This window comes from Malaclemys terrapin, chromosome 1, assembly GCF_027887155.1.
Source record: "Malaclemys terrapin pileata isolate rMalTer1 chromosome 1, rMalTer1.hap1, whole genome shotgun sequence".
In the NCBI taxonomy this organism is placed as follows: domain Eukaryota; kingdom Metazoa; phylum Chordata; order Testudines; family Emydidae; genus Malaclemys; species Malaclemys terrapin.
Window position 1 is genome coordinate 202,619,790 of NC_071505.1, and position 27,113 is coordinate 202,646,902.

Below are 27,113 nucleotides of genomic sequence, written 5' to 3' on the forward strand. Positions count from 1 at the left end.
GCCTCAATCCTTTGGTTTGCCTGAGCTGTACTCTGCACAGGACCCAAGGTGTGTGTGTTAGGGGGTGGAAAGAGCAAAGGTAGCTCTATACCACCACTCACCTTCCCTGTCCCAGGGGCTGCTGGGTTGGTTTGTCCCCTTGATGTAATTTAGAGCAGCCAGCTTTAAATATGCTGCTTGTAAAGGCCTATTTGGGTCTGTTACACTGGACTGTGAATGCCAGATTGTTGGGGATGTTCTGGCTGCATCCCCTCCTACCTCACACACTTGGAAGCTAGGGAGGAGCTCTGCCAGCTCTACATTCACCCACAGTGAGGTAATCCCCAACCACCTTTTTAGGGAAACTTTCTGGCCCTTTTGCACCACCCAGGTAGCTCACAGGGGGGCCCTATTGCAAGGCAGGGTCTGACCCATTGGATCTAGTTTCTGATTTCTTTAAAAGGTGAAACCTTAAATTTAAAAGCCTGATATTAAAAAGGTGACATTTGAGGTTGCACATTGTTCTTAATAAACTGGAGGTAAACAAAAAATGACTAATTTATCTGCTATGTGAAATTGTAAAACAAATACAGCTGCATAAACATCTCTAAAGAACAGTCTTTAAAACTGCAGTGTAGCCAAAACATTTAGAACTAACTTGACTACTTTTCAAACATTTCACCCAGGGAAAGTGTGCATGACAAAGCAGACTCCACTGTATACTTCTGCCTTCTAGAAATTTTGCAGGCACAAATGATTTTCTGTCTGCAAAGCCTTTTGCGTCATATAATGCTGGGAATCTGTCCCCACAAATATACTTGCTTTTCCTTCGATTGACTTGTGTCCTTAGGTGTGAAATAGCACAGTAATTGGTAAACTTTTCTGAATTGTTGACTTTGAAGGTAATGTTGTTGGAGATTGTTGGGATTGAGCCTGTACAGCACAGACAGAGTGTTGCACACCGTCGGGGATGAGCTGGACAGTAGTGAGGGAACCTGTTCCTGCCTTATTGAGAGGGCGGCTGAGTAGCTGCCAACTTATTCTTGCTTATTAGGAGGAGTGGGGCCATGGAAAGAGCACATAGCTAAGTGCCTCATTCTCAGTCTCCTCTGTCAGTCTTCTCCATGGTAATTGTGGAGAGACCAGATTTTTGCTCTGAGCTAAGCTTAGGACCAGCCCTCAGGAAGAAATCCCCAGAATTCTCTGCGTCTAGGTGGCATACAAAACAGACTTCAGGGCCCCTTTGTAGCAGAGCTTTCACAGAATTTTAAAAAGATTTTCAACTAAATGTCTCTGTTTCCTCATTGGTTTCAAAGTTTTTCTTCTTAAAACTGTAAACTTAAAAAAAAAAATCTTGACTTTCTGAGGAGGATTTGAAGGATAGCACCTCTCCTCCTGCTTCAGAAATGGTAGGCACATACAAGGTCCCAGGAACTGACCTCTCAGCTGGTGTATGGGAAAGGCCACGTGGAGACAGTTCAGCAGGCTGCATTAAAACTTGGCTTCTAGTCAATGTGGTGGTTGAGGCCTTTGCAAAGAGAGAGTAACAACCACATGAAAATTCCCTTCACTGAGACCAAACCAGAATCAGTGGCATGGCACTGGGGCTAAATTTTATTTCAAAGTCTCTCTGCGTCTTCTCTAGGCATGAGACCCCATTCCCACAGCTTGCAGAGCAAGCAGGATAGTTTCACCTGAGCCTCCTGAATCTTGGCAGAAGGCAAAAGTTCTCCCTGTAGTAGGGTTACCATATTTCAACAATCAAAAAAGAGGACACGGGGTGCCGCCCTAGCCCTGCCCCAGACACGCCCCCTCCCACTTCCCACCCCCCTCAGAATCCCCCTACCCCTACCTGTCCCCCCCCACCCTAACTGCCCCCAGGACCCCACCCCCTATCTAAGTCTCCCTGCTCCCTGTCCCCTGACTGCCCCAACCGCTCTCTACACCCCCTTCTCCTGACAGCCCCCCCAGAACCCCCGACCAATCTAAACCCCCGTTCCCTGTCCCTTGCCTGCCCCCCCCCAGGCCAAGGGAGAGCTGAGAGCAAAACGTGCAGCCAAACACTGTGGCGTTGCTCTGCGGGGGAGGAGGGAGCGGGGGAAGGGGAGGGACTCTGGCTGCTAGAGGCCCCAGTGGCTGCGAGCGGCTTTCAATCAGGCCCAGCCGTCCAATCAGCCGCGCCGCAATCTGCATGAGGGGAAGGGGGAAATACCGGACATTTCTACTTTATTAGAAATCCCCCCCCGGATGGCCATTTAAAGCTCAAAAAGCTGGACATATCCGGGGAAACCCGGACTGATGGTAACCCTACTTTGTAGTGAGCAGGAGAAAGAAATTCCTGCTCCCAGCCTGGCAAGGTCCACGCTGAAGTGGTTAAGAAGGCCACAAGGTATTTTCCCTTCCCACAAGCTGTTTTACCTGCATGACCTTAGCTGCTACGAAAGGTGCCGAAGAGTCATTTGTCACCAGGAGATCCAGGTCACTCCCCACTTAGCCAAGGCAGCAGGGAATATAGAGTGAAGCATTTTAGATCACCTTTCCTGGAAGAGGGACCTACCACCTTTCTCCTTCCAGCCTCCAGGGGTGTGACATGAGGTCATAAAGTGGCTACTCTTTTCCTTTAGGGAGACATGCAGGATATATGCCTGCAGACTGTCCTTTCAATCTCCTTGGTAACTCTTCTCCTCACAGGCCCCCCTTCCCTTTCACAGTTTTGGCTCAGGCCTGGTGAAGAAAGTTGTTCATGGTCTTAAAACCTCTCATGAGAGAGTCTGCCCTCTAGAGCCTCTACAGAGAAGGATACATCTCTAGAGTTCGGGTTATGAACAAGATACCTTAGTGTCTTAACTAAGCTTCCCAGAAATAAGCATGAATGAGAGGCCTAACTTTGTAGGTGCTTGTGTTTTTAGAAATTAAAACACAAAACAAATTAAAAAACCCACTTTGCAAAGTTGAAGAATGGTGTAATTCTTCACTTGGTTTATGAGGGTGTGATTGAGACTTACTTGTAGGTAAGGACTAAAAGGTCTTCATTAATCTGCCTAAGATTAAGCCTGCTGCAGCCTTCTTAGTAAAGGGCATAGTCATATCAGCCAATAGAGTACTTCTATCAAACCCACAGACAGGAGAATAAGATCATCACTCAGGCTAAACTTGGGCTAGGTCTACACTACGGGGGGGAAGGGGGAGGGTCGACCTAAGATACGCAACTTCAGCTACATGAATAGCGTAGCTGAAGTTGCGCATTTTAGGTTGACTTACCTGGCTGTGAGGACGGCGGCGAGTCGACCGCTGCCACGCCGCCGTCGACTCCGCTTCCGCCTCTTGCCATGGTAGATTTCCGGAGTCGACAGCAGAGCGATCAGGGATCGATTTTATCGCGTCTTCACTAGATGCAATAAGTCGATCCCCAATAGATCGATTGCTACCCGCCGATCCGTGAAGACGTGCCCTGGGATACAGTAGCCTGAGAATATTGGCTGTAGTCTCTTATTGTGGAGGTCTGTGCTCAACTGGAAAGCCATTGTGTGCGTGCATAAATACCTGCCCCCCATCCCAACCTTTCCAAAACCCACCATCAAGAATGTGCTTTAAACTAGGCTTCCCTAGCAGCTTTTTCAGTGCATGATGTCTCACCTGATTCTGACTTGCTGTATATTCAGAACTTCCAAAGATGTGTCTCAGGAACAACTCTGGCTCCACTTGATGAAATTGGAATTGTGTGCTAGCATCTAATATCCTTTCAAATATTTTGTTGGTAAGCTCTTTGGGAAGCACTGAGATGAAGCAGTCCCTGGGGCTTTAGAGAAAGGGAAAAGTCTCTCCTTTCTTCCAGTGAGAGAATCTTCAAACTATCTTTTTTCAACAGGTTTTCCCTTTGAGGCTGCTGTCATTCTAGGTCCTAGCATAGAGATTACACAATAGGAGGAGGTCACTGCTGCCTTTCCTGAGAGTTGGAAGACCCCGTCTGGGATTCTCTGGAAAACCATCCAACCCCAAGAGCTTCTCTTGGTTTTTTGGTTTCCCATGTTTGGGTAGCGCCCCCCGCCCTCCCGTCTGAGGGGTGCCTCCCCGTAATCCCTCATCTGGGAGTGAACTGCCTCAGAAAATGGAGGTTGAGCTAATCAGGGAAGGCTATTCAATAGAACCCACTCATTGTCCTACGGACAAGTTTATTCTTTTCCCCACGGTAAATTAAAATAAACCAACACTATCAACAAGACCCTTCATGGCATCAGAAGATGAAGGATGCAGTGATCCATCTCCTAGCTGTGGAACAATGGAATCAATTTGGTGGAGGGACAGATATTTTGGAAAAGGCACAAGATTCTTTGTGGTACAAAGAGAAACAGTGACATGCAGACCACTTTAGATCTCAGGTCTCTCAATGAGTCCATAAGGAGAGTAATCTAGGTGGAAATACTGAAATCAATTATACATTATTTTCCCAAAACTTCAGAATATGAAAATAAACCTCCTGGAGAGATACTAGAGATACTTCAGCTTCTGCTATAAGAAGTATTTTCAATAGAGTACTCCGTTTTGGTTTGTAACTTCTACATGGGTATTCATAAATACCATATCATCCCTCCCTTCAAGTGAAAGGGATATCCTTGTCTGGACTGCCTTCTCATCGTGTTACACAGAGCCCAGCAGCCATCACTAAAAGCCTTCAGAAACATTACTTTGCGTGAACAAGTGGAAGGGCCAATTATGGCCTTTACAAAACTCTAGTATCTAAGTTTTTGTCCAAAACAATAGTTATTTCAAAAGAGAGAGGGAGGAAGATAGTGTCTGATTTGCAAACATGAGCACACCCTTGTTGTCAGATGCTACCGGTGTGGTGCTTCTGCTTTCTCCTGTTGATATCACTCGGCTGCGTGCGTGTGTTCCCTCTGTGTGCTGCCCCAGCTCTGCGCAGATAGCTGACACAGCAAACCCTACGAGAACCCCCAATAACCACAGAGTCTAGTAAGATACAAAGGCACCTCGGCCAGGTTTATGGCGACACAATTGCAGTTCCCTGTAGATTACTTAGTCTACCGGGCATACTACTAATAGATGCCTCTTGGCAAGGACCTGGCTCAGTGGCGGGACTTTCCACTGCCCCCGTGGCCGGACGAAGATACCACCCCAGGGATACATTCTTATACACTGGTACAAACAAGTTACACATCACTCCTGACGTATTAAGGTGCAACCCCTTCACGTAGTAAGGTGCCGCCTCGCACCTTGTACGTGTTGGTTCGATCAAAACAACTCTGTCCATCATTTTATCCTTTTGCCCCTGTCATTGGGATGGGTCGGCCTGTTCCATGTTATCTGTGGAATGTTCCAGTATAGTGTTTGTTCTGATATCTGGTGTCCAGTACCTTTTAGGTATGTCTCTTTTTGCAACATCAGCCCTTCCCTTGCCAGCTTCTGTGAGCAGGGCCTGCCTCTGGCTGACAGCTTAACTTTGCTTTATGTTAGCAAAGTCTTGACCATTACTTTAGTTCAGGCCTTAGGCCTCATACCAGGCCTCTGATACCAAGGTTTATCTCTCAGGGCCTCCTCTTACTACAACCCTCTCCTCAGAGAAAATCTCTGAATTGGCTCCTGAGGTAGTTGGTCTCATATGTATACCCAGCACAGTTCTTGTTTCACTTCCAGTGAGCAACTGCAGCAAATCAGTATACATAGATCTTGGTTCAGTTCAGTACTAGCATCTCTTGGTGAATTCATTCTTACTATTACTTAACAGCTGTGTGGTATTAGGTCCAGAGACACATAGAAGCAAAGTATAGATACCAGACTCCATGTAGGGGGAACATATCTGGACACTTATTTGACTTGGAGGGTTGGGATGTATAGCGTGTACCTGCCTGCTAAGAAGGCAGAAAACCTTCAGGACTGCTGAGAGAAGTAGTCTAATTCATATCCTATGCAGAAGCTGTTGCTCTACTCCTCAAGATTCTACACCAAGAAGGAAAGTCATGGTCGATTGACTCAGGAAGACAAGCTTAGAACCTTTTGGTGCATCACAGGCCGGGTTGGAAGCCAACTGATGAACCTATTTGCATGCTAAAACCAAAATAGGTACTACAGGAAGAAGAGACACTCAAAAGCAGAGGCTATGGTTCCCTTATCTCAGAGGAGTGAAGTTCTAGAACAGGCTTCAAGACTGAGATTGTTAAGTTTATGGAGACAGTGGTATGATGAGACTGCCTACAATAGCATGTAGCTGATCTGTGACTGCTAGCAGCAAATATCTCCAGTGGCTGGTGATGGGGCACTAGCTGGTGTCGGAGAAAAACAGAGTTCTCACTCTCAGGTTGGGTGCAGCAAGTCAGATACTTTATTTTCTCTAGCAATTGTGTGGAGGGAGAGAGCAGAACAAGTCTCTCTCCAGGTAAACAATTACAGCAAGCATTTATACCTTTGTTACATACAGTAATGGGCGACAGCTGCATTTTGTTTATACATATGTCCTCCTGATATCTTATTTTCCTCAACAATTTAGACTATAGTCTACATTCCATACTTATCTAATACAAGGTCACAACAACTTCTCATACAGTTCTTTCCCACTCGCCTCACACAATCCTTGCTTCTACAAATCTCGCGTTATTAGGGTTACAGTTAGCCTGACTCTTGCTCACACAAGGGGACTGTTTGAATATGAAATCCCCTTCAAATCCCTGCCAGTTCTTTCTCTACTTCCACACTGGGGAAGGCTCTGAGTTACTACAGATAATTCTTTCCCAGATGTCTGGATGGTGGGTCTTGCCCACATGCTCAGGGTCTAACTGATCGCCATATTTGGGGTTGGGAATGAATTTTCCCCCAGTTAGATTGGCAGAGACCCTTTCGGGTTTTTGCCTTCCTCTGCAGCATGGGGGCACAGGTCACTTGCAGGTTTAAACTAGTGTAAATGGTGGATTCTCTGTAACTTGCAGTCTTTAAATCATGATTTGAGCACTTCAGTAACTCAGCCAGAGACTATGGGTCTATTACAGAAGTGGATGAGTGAGGTTCAGTGACCTGTACCGTGCAGGAGATCAGACTAGATAAATGATCGTGATGGTCCCTTCTGACCTTAAAGTCTATGATCTATAAGTCTATGCCATCCCCACTCTACCCCCCTACTGAGAGTAATGATTTTAAAGAAGTTTGTGAAGGAACAGACCTTGGCAATCATAATCACCTTCCCATTAACCTTCAGGTCTTGGTTCACAGACCTGATTTAGATGTAACTGGAATCTCCTCTCAGATTCCTAACACAGACAAAGCATAGTGCAACAGGGACCTTCCTGAACCAATATCCAGCATATTATAACCCATCGTCTGGGAAGCTGAAAGGAAAGAATTACAGTCAGTCATTCTAAGAAGGTGAATAAACACCCTCCTAGCCACTTGGAGGAAATTCTCAAATGATGTCTATGTCTCACTTGAGGTTTAGATGTTGGTGTTATAAGGGGTATACATCAGAGCAAAGTCAGATGAAGCAAAGAATGTTCTGGTGTTGTTACAAGATGGCCTGACCATGGGGTTCTAGGCCAACATATTTTGGAAAGACAGGTCACTGACTGCAGGAATGTTGCACTGTAATAAACCCATGAGAATCTCTCATCACCGTCACATAACAGATCTCTGAGGACCATTACTCTTATCAGTCCTCTGGCAATATGCAGATTCTGGTCTTGATCTGTGTGCTACAGGTCCTAATAAAACCACTTTTCAGCTTCACAGTTGGTAGGTCTCTTCCTCTTCTCAATGAAAGCATTTTGCCTACTGCATTGCCACCTTCTTGTCCAAGGGGGTTTTGGAGCTTGGCATGCTCTCAATGAAACCCCAGTTACATGTTCTGCCAAAGGCAGTAGTCCTGTGAACTAACCAGGCATCCATCCCCAAGACCACACCAATCTTTTGCATTTAATAGGAAGTGGTATTGTTGCCTTTCTGATTGAATACAAACATCCTGAGGAAGTAGAAATGCATAAGTTAGATGTGAACAGAGCCTACAGAGGAATAAAGATATCTATAGCAAAGGCATTCAAAGCATCAGGTACAGCTCCTCTCATTACTATGCACTTTGAAAAAAGCAGCAATTTTGTGGCCAGAGAGATTACACATCTTGTGAGAAGGAGAGTCCATAAGGCTACTGGAGGGTCATCTGTTCACAATTGTTCCAACACTCTAGGGCTGACATCCTCACCCATGCTGATGCAGTGTTTGGTAGAAGGGTGTTACTGAACGGGATGCCCCACCAAACTTGGAAGTTTCTTCTCAGTTCTGTATGGGTAAATTGAATCCTCCCTTACTACGAATGATTTGCTGCTTTCTGCATCCCGTTGTGAAGAGTGTCTGACATGGAGGGGAGCGAGAAAGGGAAAATTCTGCCTTATCTGTGAATTTTTGTCCTAGGACCCTTTATGGGAGATAGTCTGACCCTCACTCAGAGGATTGTACTATGTCCAGGGTTGCACCCTCCTCCCCTCTGCCTATTGCTCACTTGTTAAGTAGTTTGAAAGGAAAGGGGGTTCCTCTACCAAATCCCTCAATTTCATGTCAAGGCTGACATGTTTAGCCAAATAATCATTTTAAACTTTTACATAATTTAGTATTTGGAAGTTATGAGTCTGGAGAGTTCTTCCTGAGGGCTGGTCCTAAGCCTAGACTCAGAGCAAGGTCTGGCCTGCCTCTGGTTTCCAGGGAGACTGGGAACACCCCAATGTGAAATCTATCTGACACGGAGCATCTTAGAATGAAAATTCAGAGGTAAGACAGAATTTTCCCGTTTGCGTGCTGAGGATCACACTCTGACACTCCCCAGGGGTGCCCAGGGTTTTGAGGCACCTCAGCACCACCTCCCCTTAGCATGAGGGCATCTTGTCTGTGCCAGCTTTGGCTAGGGTGACCAGATGTCCCGATTTTATAGGGACAGTCCTGATTTTGGGGTCTTTTTCTTATATCAGCTCCTATTACTCCCCACCCAGTCCCGATTTTTCACACTTGCTGTCTGGTCACCCTAGCTGTGGCTCAGCTCCCTGAAACCACCAGCCTGTGGTGGCTTCTGCAGTGCTCTCTCTCTCTCTCTCTCTCTGGGCAGGTTAGCGAAAGGCACACATCAACTCCCGAGCCCTCCGAGCATTCCTGGTAGTGTCCAGCCCCTTGTCCACGGGACACTCACAGTATTACCTGGCCCACTGTTCACAAAGGAACAGTATGCAGCAGCTCATTAGATTCAACTCAACCACTTTGCTTAACACCACAGCACTTTGACATATTCAGTATGAAAACAAGGATAAGTTTATTGTAAAAGCACAAAGATTCAAGTGGTAGCAAGTAAGAACACTGGAAACAAACAGTTACATGTAAAACAAAATCATAACATGCTTCCTGGAGACAAACCTTAACTAACAGGTTTACCTCCTGTCTAAAGAAGCTATCTCACCCGCAGTTACTAGCCAACATTTTCATCCAAGCTTATTTGAAGCCCCTCTTTCATTAAGAGAACGTGCTGTCTGTTTATTTCCTAGATGAAGGATTATAGGGTCTTTTTTTGTACTTTAGAGTCCCACAACCTTTGATGTGCACTTCAAGATAGGGTTCTGTCCCCAGCTGTTTGCTTCTTCTTGTTGCTTGTCTTTCTTTGAAGTTCTTACAATCTTCCATTAGCATTCTGTTCAGACTGGTGGGAGGGGACCCATTCTGAACTATACAATACTTAATTTACATGTAAACAGCTGCCTAGATAAACTTTGCTTGTCTGACAGCAAACTTGTTTTTCACCTTTGCTGGTGGCCAGTCCCTAGACACAGAGTTTAAGAACATAATTTTCTGAGTGTGTAGATGATTCCTTACACAACATTTTGCAATTATATTGATGATCAGTGTGACACTGATTTTTATTTGAGACGTCACATGACACACTTTGGTGAACTAGAATGTACATGCCAGACCCAAGAGATCCCTGTAACCTTTGTGCACCCTCTTGCTAGTTGGTATTAAGAGGTTGGTGGGTCACATACACTTAATGCAGTAACTCCTGAGACATGCCCATTTTCCACCTAAGACCCACCCTCCTTTTTTTTTAAACTTTGTGCTCCGAAGACCAAGGGAGTAGGCCTATCAGGACTTTAATCTTCTATGCAGTTTGGAGAGGACTAGGTGTATGGGATGAAATTTACCCTTGTGAAATGGACCAGCACAAGATCTATGAACCACTTAATTACTCAAAATAGCACTAAAGTGGGACTTAAGTGCTGCATAGGCCTTTTGCTGGCCTGTTGCACAGTGATGTATTTCACCCTTACTGATGTATAGATTTATAGATTTTTAAGGCCAAAAGGGACCACCTTGACCATCTAGTCGTACCTTCCACACAAGACATGGAATTTCACCCATTAAGTTCTGCATCGAGTCCATAACATCTGGTTGAGGTGGAGCATACCTTTTAGAAAGCCATACAGTCCTGTGCATATGTGTAATCTCCTCTCACATATGCACTGGAGTACAATCACCTTATACAATGTAGAAGCACTTGAAGATCCAGGCCTGCGTGTGTACCATACTAAAGATAAATAACACACCAATTTTACAGAACTGTGAGATGAAAACATTTCCAGTATTTTATCTGTAAATTCTCCCCCCACCCCACCCCAGAGCTGGCCTGAAAAAGGCAGTTTTTGCTGAACCCTTAGTATTTTTTTCCATTGCTTTATAGATGCTTGAATAAATAATATAGAAATTAAGCTGGTGTGTAAGAGACTGTTATTTGTAACTTGATGATTAATGTGTTCCTCAGTAAAAACAAAAAATTCAACAACAAAATCATACCCCTCTGAAACCTCTTGTCACTCTTCTCATATTTGTTCCAAAAGCCAGCAGGCATGATTTTGCTGGCAGCTTGTCAACATTCTCAAACTGATGACTGCCCACTATGTAAGGCCCCTGTGGAATTCACAGTTGGCTCTCCATTTGCAATCTGCACAACCTGCTGCCAGGAAAGCTGGCAATGATATGCGAGTTTGCAAGACCCAATAGTAATATAAAATATTATTTAGGGCTGGTCCTGCTTTGAGCAGGGGGTTGGACTAGGTGACCTCCTGAGGTCTCTTCCAACCCTGGTATTCTATGATTCTATTATAATGTAGACAAAACAAAGTAGTGCATCTGTGGGCAATGGCTTTCACAGTACTTGATGGATAGGTGAACTATAGCAAATCTCTTGGGTTGCTTGTGATTCCCTTTTTCTTTTTTCAAGGTTGTGTATGGGGATGTTTTTTCATCGCGTGCAATGAAGACTGTTCTTATAGAACTATATAAAACTGCAGTGAAATCGTTTGGAGGGAGCAAGTGGGAAGGGAATCTCAGTGCAGATTTTATGTTGGCAGAGTGAGCTGCAGTGCCCATTACAAACTCCATAGATCCCCAAAGGTCAGGTCCATCCACATCAGCAGAAGCTCCCCTGCATTTCCCCTGTCTTCCTAGTAGTACACTTACAATACTGCTGTACTACCAAGGATTCTTCCTGGCCGTAACTGCCCATGACCACTGCTTAAATGTCATTCCCCAACAGAGATGGGGCTCAGTAGGAAAGTTAATACACTCCCAAGCTGCATTTCCCTTTCCAGCTAATCTCTGTGGGATCAGTGTGGGGATGATGTGTGTCCATAGTCCAGCTTCCACCTTATAGTCACTCCCTGCCCAAAAGGCAAAGTGCCATCTGCAGGGTGTAGAGAGTGAGGGGGTTGCTGCTAGAGAAGTGACTCCTGCACCTCCCACCCCCTCAATGTGAAAGTGGGGAGATCCATGTATGGATCATGGGGGCACAGTCTGGCCATAGACATTAAGTTGACAAGCTCTGTCAGGTTATGAACACCAGCACTCTAAAAAAGGCGGAATTATGCTGCTGGAAACTTACATTTTCTCTGTTTTGAAATAGTGAAACATGCAATTAGATAACATGTAAACTTGGCATATCCAAGCTTAGGGTTTTATTATTGTTTAAAGGGAGCTGGCCTGATTCTGCCCTTAGATACATATGCATGCATTGACTTCAGTGGAAGCTGCATGTGTGTATGGAAGGTAGTGTTTTCAGCCTGGGGACAAGTCTCTGGGGGTGGGAGGGCACTAGACTAGTCCATGAAAAGTGAAGCAGTGGAAGTGTGGAAAGCTGCATGAAGTTGGATCCACTCTGATTGCTCTCTGCAAACATGCTTCTGTGGGTAAAGTGGTGGGCACCTTCCTGAAATCTACCTACCCTTTCTGCTCCTGCAGCAGCCTCAAATACACCTGCTCATAACAGCAACTCATCCAGGAAGGCGCTCATCAGCACAAGCATTTGTGTCCACCTTCATGATATACAGCATGGCTGCAAGATCCCATGCCCAAGCCCCACAGAACCACCGATGAATGGCCTTTGCCCTGAGCAGCAAGTATCCAGAGTGAGCTACTATGAGAGTGTAGCCAAAAAGGAGAGAAGGAACAAACAGAGAGAATGGACAGAAAATAGGAGAGACAGCAATTATGCCTGAGCATGAAGTGAGGGGCTACCAGGTGAGGAGTGCCCATCCACCAACCAATCAAAACAGGGCATCAAAAAAAAAAATCATAAAAGCTGGGAACCACTGATTTAAGTTACAACTGGGATCGTTGTGTTATGTTCAATAGCTCAATGAATGTTTCTGTGAAATGTTGCTTGGAATATCTAAATGTACTATAAGAATGGTAGCTAAACAACCATACAGTGCAAGGATGTAATACCGTCTATGTTCTCTGGTGAAATGATAAACTGAGAGCAGAGCTCCGCTGATTTGTCTGTCATTAGAAGTCCAAGCTAGAATTTTAGATTAGGCTGTTATATGTTCATTGTATATTTGCAATAGGAGAGACAATGTTTTTGTTTAAATAAAAAAGTTACATTTCATGTTACCAAAACTGTATAACTAGCACAGTAAAGGTGATTGGACTAAATGATGTCATGTAAATCATACAATTTACTCGTTGTTTTCTTTGTAACAATTTTCACAGAGACATGTTCTTTGATGCAAATTGGTTTTTCATAACACTCCATGGTTATCGCAAAAATAAAACAGTATTTGTAGAAAAGTCTAGATATAGTAAGGTGCTATACTGGGTTGAGATCAAACATGCTGTAAATGATAGCGTCTATAGGGAACCAGAGCATTCCATTTGCTGTGACTTTAGTATTTGAATCAACTCTCTGAAAAATAAACCTGGTATTTAACAAGTTCCTTTTCTTAAAGTGTTGGAAGCATTACCGATTTCATTATTCACACAGATATCAAATAAAAAGAATTATCCAGGATTTCCAAAAAAGCATTCGCATTCATTGTTTTTCTGTTGTAAGGGGACATGTTATTCGTCAGAAAAAGGGTATTACTGGCCACAGCTCCAGAATTAAGGCTGAGTTGAGTTTTGTACTTAAAGCAGGTATAAAAATAAGACTCCAAGGTCAGAGCCTAAATAAGAACTCGTAATACTCTGAAATAAAATGCTTTTGTCTTTTCATCTTTTCAGCTGCCCGTGAAGGGAACAGTTAGGGCCAGAGTATCCGAATCCATTCCAATATGAGGCGTAGAGCTGTTGTAGGGTATTGGTTACTAGTGCTGCAGAACATTGTTTTAAATTTTTTTTATTTTTTCCATTTTGTCACAGGATCAAAAAAATTCTGAAGATGAAGAGACTGATAATGAAGAAGAAGAAGAAGAAGAAGAAGAAATAACAGACAAAGAAGAGGAGGAGGAAGAGGAGGGAGGCAGCAATGATGATGGGAAAGTGCATGAAAAAGAGGAACATGACAGTAAAACACCTGAGGGAGAAGGAAGCAATAACACCACTTCAGAAACTCCAGAGGTGAAGCACTTCTTTTAAATTGTTGTACGGTGAAGGAATTAACTGTATAATTTCTTATAACATGCATGCTGTTAAATTCCTGCGCTCAGCATTGAAAACTTACCCCCTATGTTTGAGTCCAAATTCGTTTTTCCTTCGTATGTGGTTTTAATAGCAATAGGGGTGCAGTTATAATTCAGTTATTTTATTTGGTAGCCAAAAGAAATATTCTGGAATGCTTTGTCTAAATAAATATATTTCCTATTTTTTTAAGATTAGCTACTTAGATGAACAGGCATGTTATTTTTTTTTATCTTATTTCATCTTTTACCAATTAAGTAAGACCTACAATGGTACTATATTTTTTTCAGGAATTATACTAATATAATAATGCATTATTTTAAAAAAATACAATGAATTTCACACGCTGCAGTTAAATATAGTTTTTTAAAGGCTTTGAAAGTACAGTATACAGATTTAATTATTTTATGTATTATTTATAGGAAGAGAAGACCCCTCAAGAAGAGAAAATACTTCAGCAAGGTACAAAAACCTTCCATTCAGAATCTAACCATTCCAGCTCTTCTAAATACAAACTACACATTTTACGTGGCAATATTTATATATGTATCTAGGTTATATAAATGTTAAATGATGCAGACATTTTGTAAGACATACAAAGCAATGCTGTAAAGCCAGCAACACAGCAAAGTTACCAGTTTTATTTGCCTCCAAGAAAGAAATCTTTTTTTCCCCAAGATATTTTCAGGTGTGTAGTAGGGGAAGCTTATCAGAGTGGCATGCTCCTTGCAGGAATATTCTGTATTTTTTTACATGCTTGTTGCCACAGGCAGACTATTAAAGGAAAAATCATTGAAGTTCTAGCTCACAGGTGGCAAACTGATTGTAGTGGCCGGTATCTGTGCTGACTGTTTGGCACAGGAAACTTGTTGCCATGTGTTTCCTTGCCTCACCTTGGGGGAATCTGTGTCAGACAGACAGATATCTTCTCCTCACCCCTTTAGCTGACTAGAAGGGAGAGAGCACTAGAGAGCTTTGCACGCTGCCTTCTTCAGCTTTCCATCTAGTAACTAGTATGCATGAAACTGTATGGGGAATACTCAGAAACAAAGGAAGAAATGAAACCATCTATATGGTTATGAAAACTGTAGGGTCTGATTAGCTGCTTGCCTTCATTACCACACTAGGGAAAAAGACAGGCTGCCAGTCATGGATTAATTAAAATGTTATTTCAAAATTCTTGAAAAGATTATGGGTAATATTTTCAAAAGCACCTGAATGACCTAGGAATCTAAGTTCCACTTCCAAGAGTAAAATTTTTCAAAAGCCCCTGTATGCTTTTGCACTCGTAAGTGTAGCATACCATCAGTTTCCTTATCTGAGGGGAGTTATTCCACTCCTACTGTCTGTTGAAATAGTAACTGAACTCTGCCAATTTTAAATCTGCAAGAGAGGCATTATTGAAGCCAAATCTATTAGTTGTGCAGTGTCCTGGGCCAACTACAGGGAACTGATTGCAGAGATAGCAGTTAGGACTGGGGGGTTGCTACATTGTTGTAATTGTTCAGCTGGAAAAAAGCAACAGGGAGAAAATTACAGTTCCAGTCAACATTTTGCACATCTCTGGGAATTCTGGGAAATTCCACTTGCAGTGGTGCCCACCTCCACTTTACAGTAGTAGTGAAGAGAGAGTCCACGAGTATAATGTGACAGGTTCCCCGAGGTACAACCTGGAAGTGGGGTACCGCTGAGCTCTCTGTCTTACCAACGTGGGCTCCCTCTCACACCGTGATTATGTGACAAGCTGCAAAACCCTCCATGTCCTGCATTCACACAAACATTCACAGGCAGGGACACATACAGGTGAGTTACATGAATGCTTTCACCAGCCACTCACAATAGAGAGGCTCCAGCCAATTCCCCCCAGCTCCTCAGCCTAGGACCCCAGAGTTGTACCGTCTTGCCCTGGTCAGAAGCCTGACAAGGGTAAGTTTATTACCCAGTCCCTCAATGTGTAAAGGACAACACACCTGTTCCTGAGCGGATTTCCCTTTACACTTCACACAACACACTGTTTAGGTAAAAACTATAAAACAGATTTATTAACCACAGAAAGAGAGATTTTAAGTGATTGTAAGTAATACTGTACAGATCAAAGTTGGTTATTTAAGAAATAAAACAAATTTGCAATCTGAGTTCTATTAACTAGACAGGATTTCTAGCAGTGTCTCACCCTAATAGTACAAGCAGTTTACAGATCTTCCATACATAGGTTGGAACGCCTTTCCAGCCTGGGACAACCTTCCCCCATTCAAAGTCTTTTTCCTCCCGATCTCCTTCCAGGTGTTGGAGTTGTGGGGGAATGAAGCCAAATGATGATGTCGCTTCCCCCTTTTATAGCTTCTTCCAGCTTGCTGGAAAGATCCTCTGCTGTGATGGGAGTTAAACAGACTCCATTGTGCACATGCCATCTCAGTGAGGTTCCATTGTATAGTTCCTGGGGTAATCCTTAAAAGTACATGTATTCCCCTTAATGGATCATCAACACCATCTGGCTTCTTCATTGTTGTACCTGAAAGGCTGCTTGTGGGTGTTCCCAACCTCACAACGTATTTCAGTAGCACATACATAGTAAACTTCATAACTTCACATACGATGATAGCACAAACAATGCAACAGGATATTAATGCTCAGCAGATCAGGACTTTTAAAATGATACCCCACAAGGCATACTTTGTGTAAAACACATCATAATTCTATCACCATGGTAGATAGGGGGTGCTAGAGTGTTGCTCTGGGGTACAGATGTCCCAGGCTCAAAGTAACCCTGTCCTTCCCTATTCATACACAGTGGACAAGGATAAAATAAAATATCTACTAAAGCACGATACCTTGTGTGGAGGGATCCTTATTTCCTGATTGCTTAGCATCATCTTTGAATCATCAGGCTCCCCTTCCAGCTGATTCTCAGGCTCCAGGGCACACTCCTTTAAGTTCTTGGTGCGTGTGCTGTTCTCACCTTCCTGGCAGACGTTAATAAACCAAGAAACTGACTTAATTGGTATACCTAATCAGGTGAAATCCTAGCCCCATTGAAGTCAATGGCAAAACTCCCATTGACTTCAGTGGGGCCAGGATTTCACCCTACGTCTTCAAGAAAGGGGCAGACAATGCTGCAGCATTCCAGGTGCACTTTTCCTGCACCTTATTGTAACCAGACCACCCGCCCCTTCATCACCAGCCCCTAGCATTGCATGGCATTGAGCAAAAAGGCCAATTCATAAGCCTTTTCACCACTTGGATGTAGCCCACTGTAAGTAAGAATCTATTTTCCTACCATCACCACTGAAAGGGATAACCATCTCAGATGAAATTTGGAATTGTGGGATAGTATGCAGCAACGTTGATATAGTGAGCCTAAAGCTTTCTTACAGGTTTGAGAACATCAGGGAAGATTATGCTGTCCTTTGGAAAGATACTGGAATGTACATGTTGGAATGCACAAAGGCGAGCCTTTTTTTTTTTTTTTTCAACTTCTGGAATAAAAAATGATTACTGCCTTGATGGAAATCAGTGATGCATCATAAAGTAACACATCACTCCATCTAATTACAAAGAAGCTAGGGCATCTCTGTCCAATATTGTGGACAATAGGTAGCCCAGAACAGAACTTTAAATATTTTCCCAACCCCCAATAAATCTGGGGTTCTTTGATTCTAGCAGGAGGATTTATATCATTAAGGCTGGCACTAGAGGGCAATTTGGACATATGAAAATCGAGATGAATTCTATCCCTTTCTGTATTGTTGATACAGAACAAAGACTCATGCTGAAATACAACTCTTGCACCAGGAGTCACTCTCTGCTGGTTAGGATATGTTTTCTAAATTCATGTGCAATACACTCTGTCTTCTGTTAACCATACGCAGTTGTAGGTGGATTAGTCAAAATATTTTACATATTTGCCAATGCCCTCAGTATTAATTCTGCTTTTGAAAATCAAATATCTGGGGTATGGTAAACAAATATAAATAGAAATGAGAAAAATTAAAACAGAATTGTTCAGGTTTGGCTGGGCATCAAGTTGAACTGAATATTTTATTCTGTCTGTTCCATTTTAGATGCAGAACTAATTTGTGTGTCTGAGTGTTAAAAATCATTAAAAGCACAGATCTCTTTTTGCAGCTGTGAAAAAAAGATTAATATAATGTTTTGTGTTGTTTTAGAGAGAGAAAATACCCCCGACACTCATCCTGAGAACAATTCTTCAAGGGCAATTTTGGAAAGTGGTGATGATAGAATATCTGGAGGAATACTTGGAAGAACTAAAAAGGTAAACCACCTGAGTTTTCAGTTCTGTGTAATATGACTAATAATAAAATAATAATAATAGTGGTGAGCAGTTACTGAAATTTTTGATCCTTGTCCACACAAGTGAGCCCCATCTTCATAGCCGACTGAAAAGCCCCAGTGAACATCCCTTTGTATGTGCTGGCTATTGTTGAAGAGTATCCATTATTGTGGATCATTCTTGGAATTGCAGAGGGCCTGAGAACCTTACTCACATTCAACAGTAACTTATTTCATGAGTGATTCCATTGACTCCAATATGCAGATAGAGAGGATAAGACATCATGTGAAAGCATTATGAGACACGGCACCATAATATCCAAACTTGGACTACTGATGGCAGGCTCATCTCTTAAATATCCTACATTTGCTATACATCTCACTTGTTTAGATATTTCCCTTTTTGTGTCATACCATCTTGTCATGTTTCTATATGTCCCATAGTGTGGCAGTGGTTTATGCTGCTTTTACACCAGGTTTTCCCTCTTCCTTTGGTTATTCTCTACAGTGACCATATTTTTAGTAGGGCAAGGAGTGAACCAGAGGCTAATCAGAGGAAGAGTGGACCTGATGGCATGTGAACAGCCTTAGGAATACTCAGGGTGGAGTTGGGGGTTCAGCACAGTATGACTGGTGAAGAACTTCTGGGTACGTCTACATGTGAGCCTCCCAACCCGGGTTCAATAGATTCGGACTTGCAGGGCTCGTGCTACTGCGCTAAGAATAGCTGTGTCGACTGTGCTTGAAGTTGCAGCTTAGGCTGGATCATGAGCTCTGAAGCCTAGGGAGGGGCCCATGCTCCAACCCAAGGCATAACTTCAAAGGGCTGTCTACACAGCTGTGCTTAGTGCAGTAGCATAAGCCAGAGTGTCTGGACCCCAGGTTGGGACTCTGACTGCCACGGGCTGTGTAGACACACTCTGTAGGGGAAAGGACAAGCAAAGGGAAAAGAGCTAAGAGACCAAAGAAGGAAGACAAACATGGTTTGGAGGGTGCAGAGAGAATACTGTCCCCCATTTCAAGGGCCTGTGTCCTATTTGCAGTGTTGGAAATGTAAAGAAGTCTGAGAAGACATAGCCAACACATTTGACATAGAGTACCTATTGCTATGGAAACACCCAGGTGAAATCCTGACCCCACTGAACTCAAATGATGGGAAAACACCCATTGACTTAAATGGAGCTAGGATTTTATCCCCCATGTTCAAAAATCTCCTCCAAAGCAGAAGACTGTAGAAAATAAGATAATATTATAACCCAGAAATCACACCATAAAAAAATGGTATAAAGAAGCATTCTGTTAAAATTTTATTTGAATAAATGTTGCTTTGCTCCAAGCAACCAACCAAATCTCACCTCCCTCCCCGACCCCCAGAGGTTTGACTTTTTGGGTATACGTTAGATACTGTGGGGGAGAAGTATTGTTGAAGTTGAAAACAATTCTGTGCCGGTAAAAGAAGGTTAAGTGGTTTTTATTACTGGAATCTCTTTGACAGACACCTTAGTGTAAAAATACTTATAGATACAACATACTGTATGTTTTAAAAGAAATTTTCTATGGCTATGTTGCTCTCTGATTGAAGCTTAAAATAGGCTATTCTCTAAACTAATATGAATGCAGATAATATGAATAACAGCAGAATAGAACACTGTCAAAAGATAAGTATTGCCTGCTTGAAAAGTAAACCTCTTTACTCCAACCCCAGATTTTTAAATAACTATCTGTCTTTTCCAAAGTATTTTATACAGTTCCCAAAGAACATGCATATGAACTCTGAACCTTCTGACACACACAACTCTCCATATCCTGGCAAAAAAGCAAAAGGAAGTAGTGTTGTTTCATCAATTTCAACAGCTAGTTTAAATCAGATACAGGATTGCTTTCTTGTATAACTGACAGTGAATAAATTAGAGAACCTGTCTAGGATTTTTAGATTAACCTTTTTTAAAAAGTGCAAATGACGAGCTTGATCCTGCAAACTCTTACTTACATGATTACTCATATTGACTTGAATGAGACTTTCTTTGTATAATTAAGAGCTAATCTTTTTCAGGGTGTGCGGGGTCTATCACAGATTTAGGATCTGATTCAACTCCCGTTAAAGTCATTGGAAGTCTTTCTGATGACTTCAGTGAAAGTTGGATCAGGCCCATAATTCTTATCTGATCTTATACAACGTACCTCAAGAAGGAAATAATTCTCCACTTTGAGTTTTACTGAGATGAAAACATATGGAGTGGATATCCATGGAGTTCTTTAGAGAGGGGACCACCTTACATGGAGCCTTGTATGGTTGGAACTCAAATGCTCAGTCATTCAAGGTACTGAGCACTCTGTCCCCAATCCAGCAAAGCATTTAAATACACACTTAATTTTAAGCACATGAGTAGTCCCATTAACTTCAAAGTTTGTTGTCATTGACTTCATTAGGACTACACACATACTTAAAATTAAGCATATAACTAAATCGTTTGCCTTTGTTCATGACATATGTTTGCAGGATCTGGTTTTAAATTCTCAATAGGGCTTTATTCTTAATAAAAAAATTAATCGCAATTAATCATGCTGTTTTAAACAATAACAGAATACCATTTATTTAAATATTTTTGGATGTTTCCTACATTTTCAAATATATTGATTTCCATTACAACACAGAATGCAAAGTGTACAGTGCTCACTTTATATTTATTTTTATTACCAATATTTGCACTGTAAAAAACAAAAGAAATAGTATTTTTCAATTCACCTAATACAAGTACTGTAGTGAAATCTCTTTATCATGAAAGTTGAACTTACAAGTATAGAATTATGTACAAAATATAACTGGATTCAAAAATAAAACAATGTAAAACTTTAGAGCCTATAAGTCCACTCAGTCCTACTTCTTGTTCAGCCAGTCACTTAGACAAACAAGTTTGTTTACATTTTCAGGAGATAATGCTCCTTGTTTACAATGTCACCTGAAAGTGAGAACAAGTGTTCGCATGGCAGTGTTATAGCCGGTGTTGCAAAATATTTACGTGCCAGATGCGCTAAAGATTCATATGTTCCTCATACTTCAACCACCATTCCAGAGGACTTGCATCCACACTGATGACAGGTTCTGCTAGATAATGATCCAAAGGAGTGTGGACTGACGCATGTTCATTTTCATCATCTGAGTCAGACACCACCAGCAGAAGATTCCTTTTCTTTTTTGATGGTTTGGGTTCTGTAGTTTCTGTATCAGAGTGTTGCTCTTTTAAGACTTCTGAAAGCATGCTCCACACCTCATCCCTCTCAGATTCTTAAATCTTGGGTCGAGTGCTCTAGCTATCTTTAGAAATCTCAGATTGGTACCTTTTTTGCGTGTTGTCAAATCTGCAATGAAAGTGTTCTTAAAACGAACAGCATGTGCTGGGTCATCATCTGAGACTGCTATAACATGAAATATATGGCAGAATGAGGGTAAAACACACAGCAGGAGACATACAATTCTCCCTCAAGGAGTTCAGTCACAAATTTAATTAAGGCGTTATTTTTTTAACGAGCATCGTCAGCATGGAAGCATGTCCTCTGGAATGGTGGCTGAAGTGTGAAGGGTCATACGAATGCTTAGCGTTTCTGGCACGTAAATACCTTGCAATGCCAGCTACAAAAATGTCATGCGAACGCCTGTTCTCACTTTCAGGTGATGTAAATTGGAAGCGGGCAGCATTATCTCCCGTAAAGGTAAACAAACTTGTTGTCTTAGCAATTGACTGAACAAGAAGTAGGACTGAGTGGATTGTAGGATCTAAAGTTTTACATGGTTTTGTTCTTGAGTGCAGTTATGTAACAAAAAAAATCTATATATATATGTTGCACTTTTACCATGAAGAGATTGCATTACAGTTCTTGTATGTGGTGAATTGAAAAATACTATTTCTATTGTTTATCATTTTTACAGAGCAAATATTTTTAATCAAAAAATAATAATATAAAGCGAGCACTGTACACTGAGCACTTTTTATTCTGTGTTGTAATTGAAATCAATATATTTGAAAATGTAGAAAAACATCCAAAAATATTTAATACATTTCAATTGTTTAACAGTGTGATTAAAACTGTGATTGATAGCAATTTTTTTAAACGCGATTAATTTTTTGAGCCCTAATTCTTAAAACTGAAAAAATATTACAAATTTAATTTATTTTTCATCATTTATGCTGTTTGTTTACTTCTTGCAATTTTCTGAGTTTGGTCTGTGTAAACAAACTTGTGTTATTCATCAGTGTAAGCTCAGTTTCACTTTCTGGTTCTTACACACTTGGGCAATATGGCAATATTTGGATTACAGATACTGCAAAGGAATGTTATCCATTTAACATTTTTAAAAGATCATGAAAACATTTATGTTTATATTATGTGTTGTGAAGGTGTGTTTTTTATTGTTTATTTTACCAAACATAACTGTGTGGCCAAAGTTCATTTGAGAGTGCAACTTTTAACTTGTGTGCAGGCTTTTTTGTACATATTGAAAATCACTATTAATTGTCTAGGGGGGTAATATATCATCTTTTATTTTAGTTTTCTCTGTTTAAGCGAAAGTCGTTGACAAGTCAGAAAAATTTACATAACAGCAATGAAGGTAAATCTGAAAAGCCACTCCAAAGTGAAAAGGATAAAGGAAAGGAAGCAGATTTATCTGGTGATGACAGGAAAGACGAAAACCAAAATCACACGAGGGAGAATCCTAAGGAAACCACAACTAATCAGGGCAGAAAGACCAAGTCCTCTACTTGTGTAATACTGTAATGCTGTCAGAATATATATTTGATAGGCTGCAAGCACATGTTGCAATTTATACTTGAAAACAATTATGACTTCTTATTGTTACTGATGACAGATTTTTAAAAAATAATTAAGTTGTTTACCTTGGTTTTGGACTTGAAGACCATGGTTTTGGTATTTATTTCTTTTGATAATTTTAGTAATTGAAACTGATGAGCTTATCAGAATGTACTGAAGTGTTGTGGCCTTAACTGTTCAGTGTTGTAATAAAAATATATTTTTGTATGTGAAAAGTTGGATTCAGGCATTTTAATAATTTTTGCTAAATAATTGTATCCTATGCTTGAATCTACATGGTACCACTTACAGTCTGATATGGTGCAAAGCTGTAAATAGCTACTGTAGTGTATTATTTGGTTCAACAACACAGCTAGGAATATTTAGAAATGAACATTATGAAGGATATTGAGCCACTTAGAAATCATCTGTCTTGTTCCATTTTGAAATAGAAAAATAGCAATAAAACTCAACAGTATTTAAAAATATAGGCCCTGATTCAGCAAGGTACTGTAAGCATGTATCTAGCTTTATGAATATGTATAGTTCCAGTGAAGTCAATGAGATCCCTAACTGCAAGTAATGTGTAATGTGCTTATGTACCTGGCCAAATCAGGGCCTTGCAGAAACACCACTCATCTCTGAGAGATGCTGAGTGCCTTCAACTCTTGTTGAAATCAGTGAGAGTTGTTGAGGGAATTCGTCTCTACATAGAATCAAGCCAACAGCAGGGCAGAATGAAATCAATTGTCAATATTGCCATTTTACCATTTTACTGGAAACCTATTCCTGCATCCTTGAGCACCCAAATCTTCACCGTACTTTAGTGGAGGTTTTGTTAGCATACAAACTACAGTATCTGAGACCCTTAATTATGATTACATATGGTGGACATCTTGAAGTAAGCAAAACTTTATATTTAGTAAAGTAAATAAATTGATCATATAGACAAGGCTACTAAGATATTCATCCTTATAGAGCCGCTGATGCCTTGTCGAAAAACTTTGAAAAGCATTCTGTAGTATTAAGAAATCATTTGAGTTTATGTATAATTTTCTGTATTTTTCTTCCTTTTCATTTTATGAAGGACATTTGCAGGAAAACATTTTCATCATTAACAGTTCATGTGTTGCAGCTGCCTGCTTTCCACCTGGAGTTAATATCCTCTGTTTGGGACATCTGAATGAATTACTATGGGAAATATTGATGTTGCAAACAGATCATTATGGGCTAAATCCCTCTTGTTTTTCTCAGGCAAATACTTTCAGTAGCTTCAATGGCTCTGCTCTAAGGGAGGAGAAGGGATTTGGCCCTCTCTCCGGTGGGGATTATGCAGAAGGAGCAAGTGAATGCTTCAGCCAATTTCCAGACCCTCAGTGGGATGCAAATGTTTTTTTCTTTCAGAATTTTTCATTTTTATTTGTTGTTTACATTTCTTATATTTAACACACAGTTCTAATTACCAAATTCATAAAAAGACAAGATTCCTTAAAATTCAGCTGCAAATAAATAAGAAATAAGAATGTAGTTTATTAATAAATGTAAAAACACATCCTGTCCTGTGATTAATCTGATCCCAGGATTGTGTTTTCGTATTCAAAAGTCATTAGTTATTAAACAAAGATAAACATGTAACGTACAACATATAATATAAAACCAGAATTGTAGCCAAATTGAATCCTTTTCAAAATATTTCATAAGAGACAAGCTGATCTTTAAAAAACAACTAGGAAAAAGTTATTTAATTTCACTGACTTGTGCACACTTTTGAATCTGCCTTTGGCCCAACTTCACCTCTGATTTATCTATTTTTCCTAGTTTCAGGGCTGCTTAGGCTTTATATAACCCTGTCACAAGTGACTAGAGCTGTTCTTAACCTAGAAATTGGTCCAACTGAATGCTTCGTCCGTATAAGTATGGCAAATACCCAAATACTTTAATGGAGCCTCCCCTGGACTGCAGTAAGTAGCACCATATTAAAAGCCTGCATTCTGTGTCATCCTTTTCCAGAGTTAATTAAGATCCTGCCTTTTGTTCTGCTATTTTTCCATGTGACAGCTTTGAGTTCTACAGATGTACATTAAATATGTTATTTTCTTTCTAGCAAAATACATGGTATTTACTGTTTTCCTCTTTTTCTCAGTGGACATTTGACTTCTGTTCTGCTTGGATAGGAAAAAATCTAAATAGGAAAAAATCTTGGAAGAGGAGTGATAAACTAAATGGTTTCCTTCAGTGAGTTGAAATTAGTTTTACATTTTTAAAGGGGGCTGGAATTGATCCCAAAGGAAGGTACCCTAAGGAGTATTTCTTTTTTTTAAAGTGTGAGTTCAGTTAGTGAAGAGTAATTCTCTTAAATATGATGTTATTCTACAAGGAGATGTTTTCTTAAAGCTATTGACACAGCAAAACACACTTGGAAGCACATTCTATTGTGATCCAATTACTTTGTATAGCATATTTTTTCTGTTCCCTTTTGCCCTTCCAAGTACAGTTACATGAAAACGGGATGTTTGCTGCCACAAAAGTCAAGACTCTTAACAGGCAGTGTGCACTGATTAAAAATAAATGATTTTTCATCTTTAATAATACCACATATTGTATAGTTTACTGCACGATAAAAAGGATATTGTTCACTAACAGGTATTTTGTCAGATAAATAATAGCAGAAGGTTCCATCGTAGAAATGATTTGGAGCACTGCTTTTGTTTTTTACCATTTACCCTTATTTTCCAAAGCTAAGTATTTCAGCATAAATCACTATTCCTGGATTACATGGTCCTGGTTCCTGCCAGTGGGATGGCTCTTTAAACTTCATTTTTTTTCTAAAACTCGCCATCAAAATTACCATGCAGTGGAGGTTGTGTGCTTCACAAGTATATAACTATAGCATCTCTATCTTGACAGCCAACTCTTTTCCTCCCTCTGGCCCCTGACCAGCAGTTAAGTTGCTCACTCTTAGGCTAGGTCTACACTACCCGCCTGAATCGGCGGGTAGAATTCGATCTCTCGGGGATCGAATTAGCGCGTCTTGTCGGGACGCGACAATCGATCCCCAAATCAACACGCTTACTCCACCAGCAGAGGTAGGAGTAAGCGCCATCGACGGGGAGCCGCGGAGGTCGATTTTGCTGCCGTCCTCACAGCGGGGTAAGTCGGCTCCGATACGTCGAATTCAGCTACGCTATTCGCGTAGCTGAATTTGCGTATCTTAAATCAACCCCCCCCGTAGTGAAGACCTGCCCTTAATCAATGTGTACCTGCTGCTTTAAATATATCTTTAGAGCTTTTTATCCTTTCAAGAAAATGGCTGAGTGCAGCTATCTTTTGCTCTTTGCTTTAAGATGCTCTGCATTAGTATTTTTATATAATGCTTTTTTAAAAGATGGCTTAGCTTATAGATAGAGAAATAGTAAATCAGCATTGATGACAAAAAGCACAGGATCTGGCCCTACATCTACCATCACTTCAAGGGTGTTCAAAAACCCTGCCTGAGCTCAAGAGACAATACAGCCCACACAATAATGTTGGTGATATAATAGCAAAACTCTGATTGACTTTGTTGGTGCAGGATCATGGAAGTGGGGCATAAACACACATTTCTGATTGTTTTTCATACTCCCAAAGAACATAGTGCTATACCGAGTGGTAATTTTTATTACTTTTTTCCCGGATAGCTTATATACATATATTGTGTCCATCCCTTATCTCTAATTACCCAGGTGAAGTCAATGGAGTTGATGTAAATCAGATCACATTTTGGCATGTTTATCATGTGTACATGAGCCTATTTTCTTCTAAGGCTGTGGGTAACATAAATGTGAGTTCAGGTAGAATTTAAGCCTGAGTATGACATTAAAATGGTCCAGCTATCACAATTTGGTTTTTGACAAATGATGTCCAAAAAAACTTTATAATGTAGTTATAGTTTTAGTGTAGTTATCAGAAACACACTTACAAAAATGCATGGAATTTGACATGTTCTATTATATTTCTTTTACAAACATCTCTGCATCACTTCAGTTGCCCAAAATTGAACAAATATATCCAGACTTACATTCTTAAGATATTTGTTAATAGTATTGCTCACAGCATATCCCATTGCCTCCTTT

The 27,113-nt window shown here is 41.0% G+C and overlaps 1 protein-coding gene across 5 annotated transcripts in view; it reads left to right on the forward strand.

The window, feature by feature from the left end:
- RPGR (retinitis pigmentosa GTPase regulator) overlaps nt 1-25,128 on the forward strand; it is a 99,104-nt gene extending 73,976 nt beyond the window's left edge. For all 5 annotated transcript variants that reach the window (XM_054005887.1, XM_054005888.1, XM_054005892.1 and 2 more), the window contains 4 exons: nt 13,645-13,842; nt 14,325-14,364; nt 18,069-18,175; nt 22,741-25,128. In XM_054005887.1, the coding sequence (XP_053861862.1) occupies nt 13,645-13,842; nt 14,325-14,364; nt 18,069-18,175; nt 22,741-22,968 (573 nt within the window). In that variant the 3' untranslated portion in view covers nt 22,969-25,128. The remainder of the gene's footprint in view (nt 1-13,644; nt 13,843-14,324; nt 14,365-18,068; nt 18,176-22,740) is intronic.
- The last annotated feature ends 1,985 nt before the right edge of the window (nt 25,129-27,113 follow it).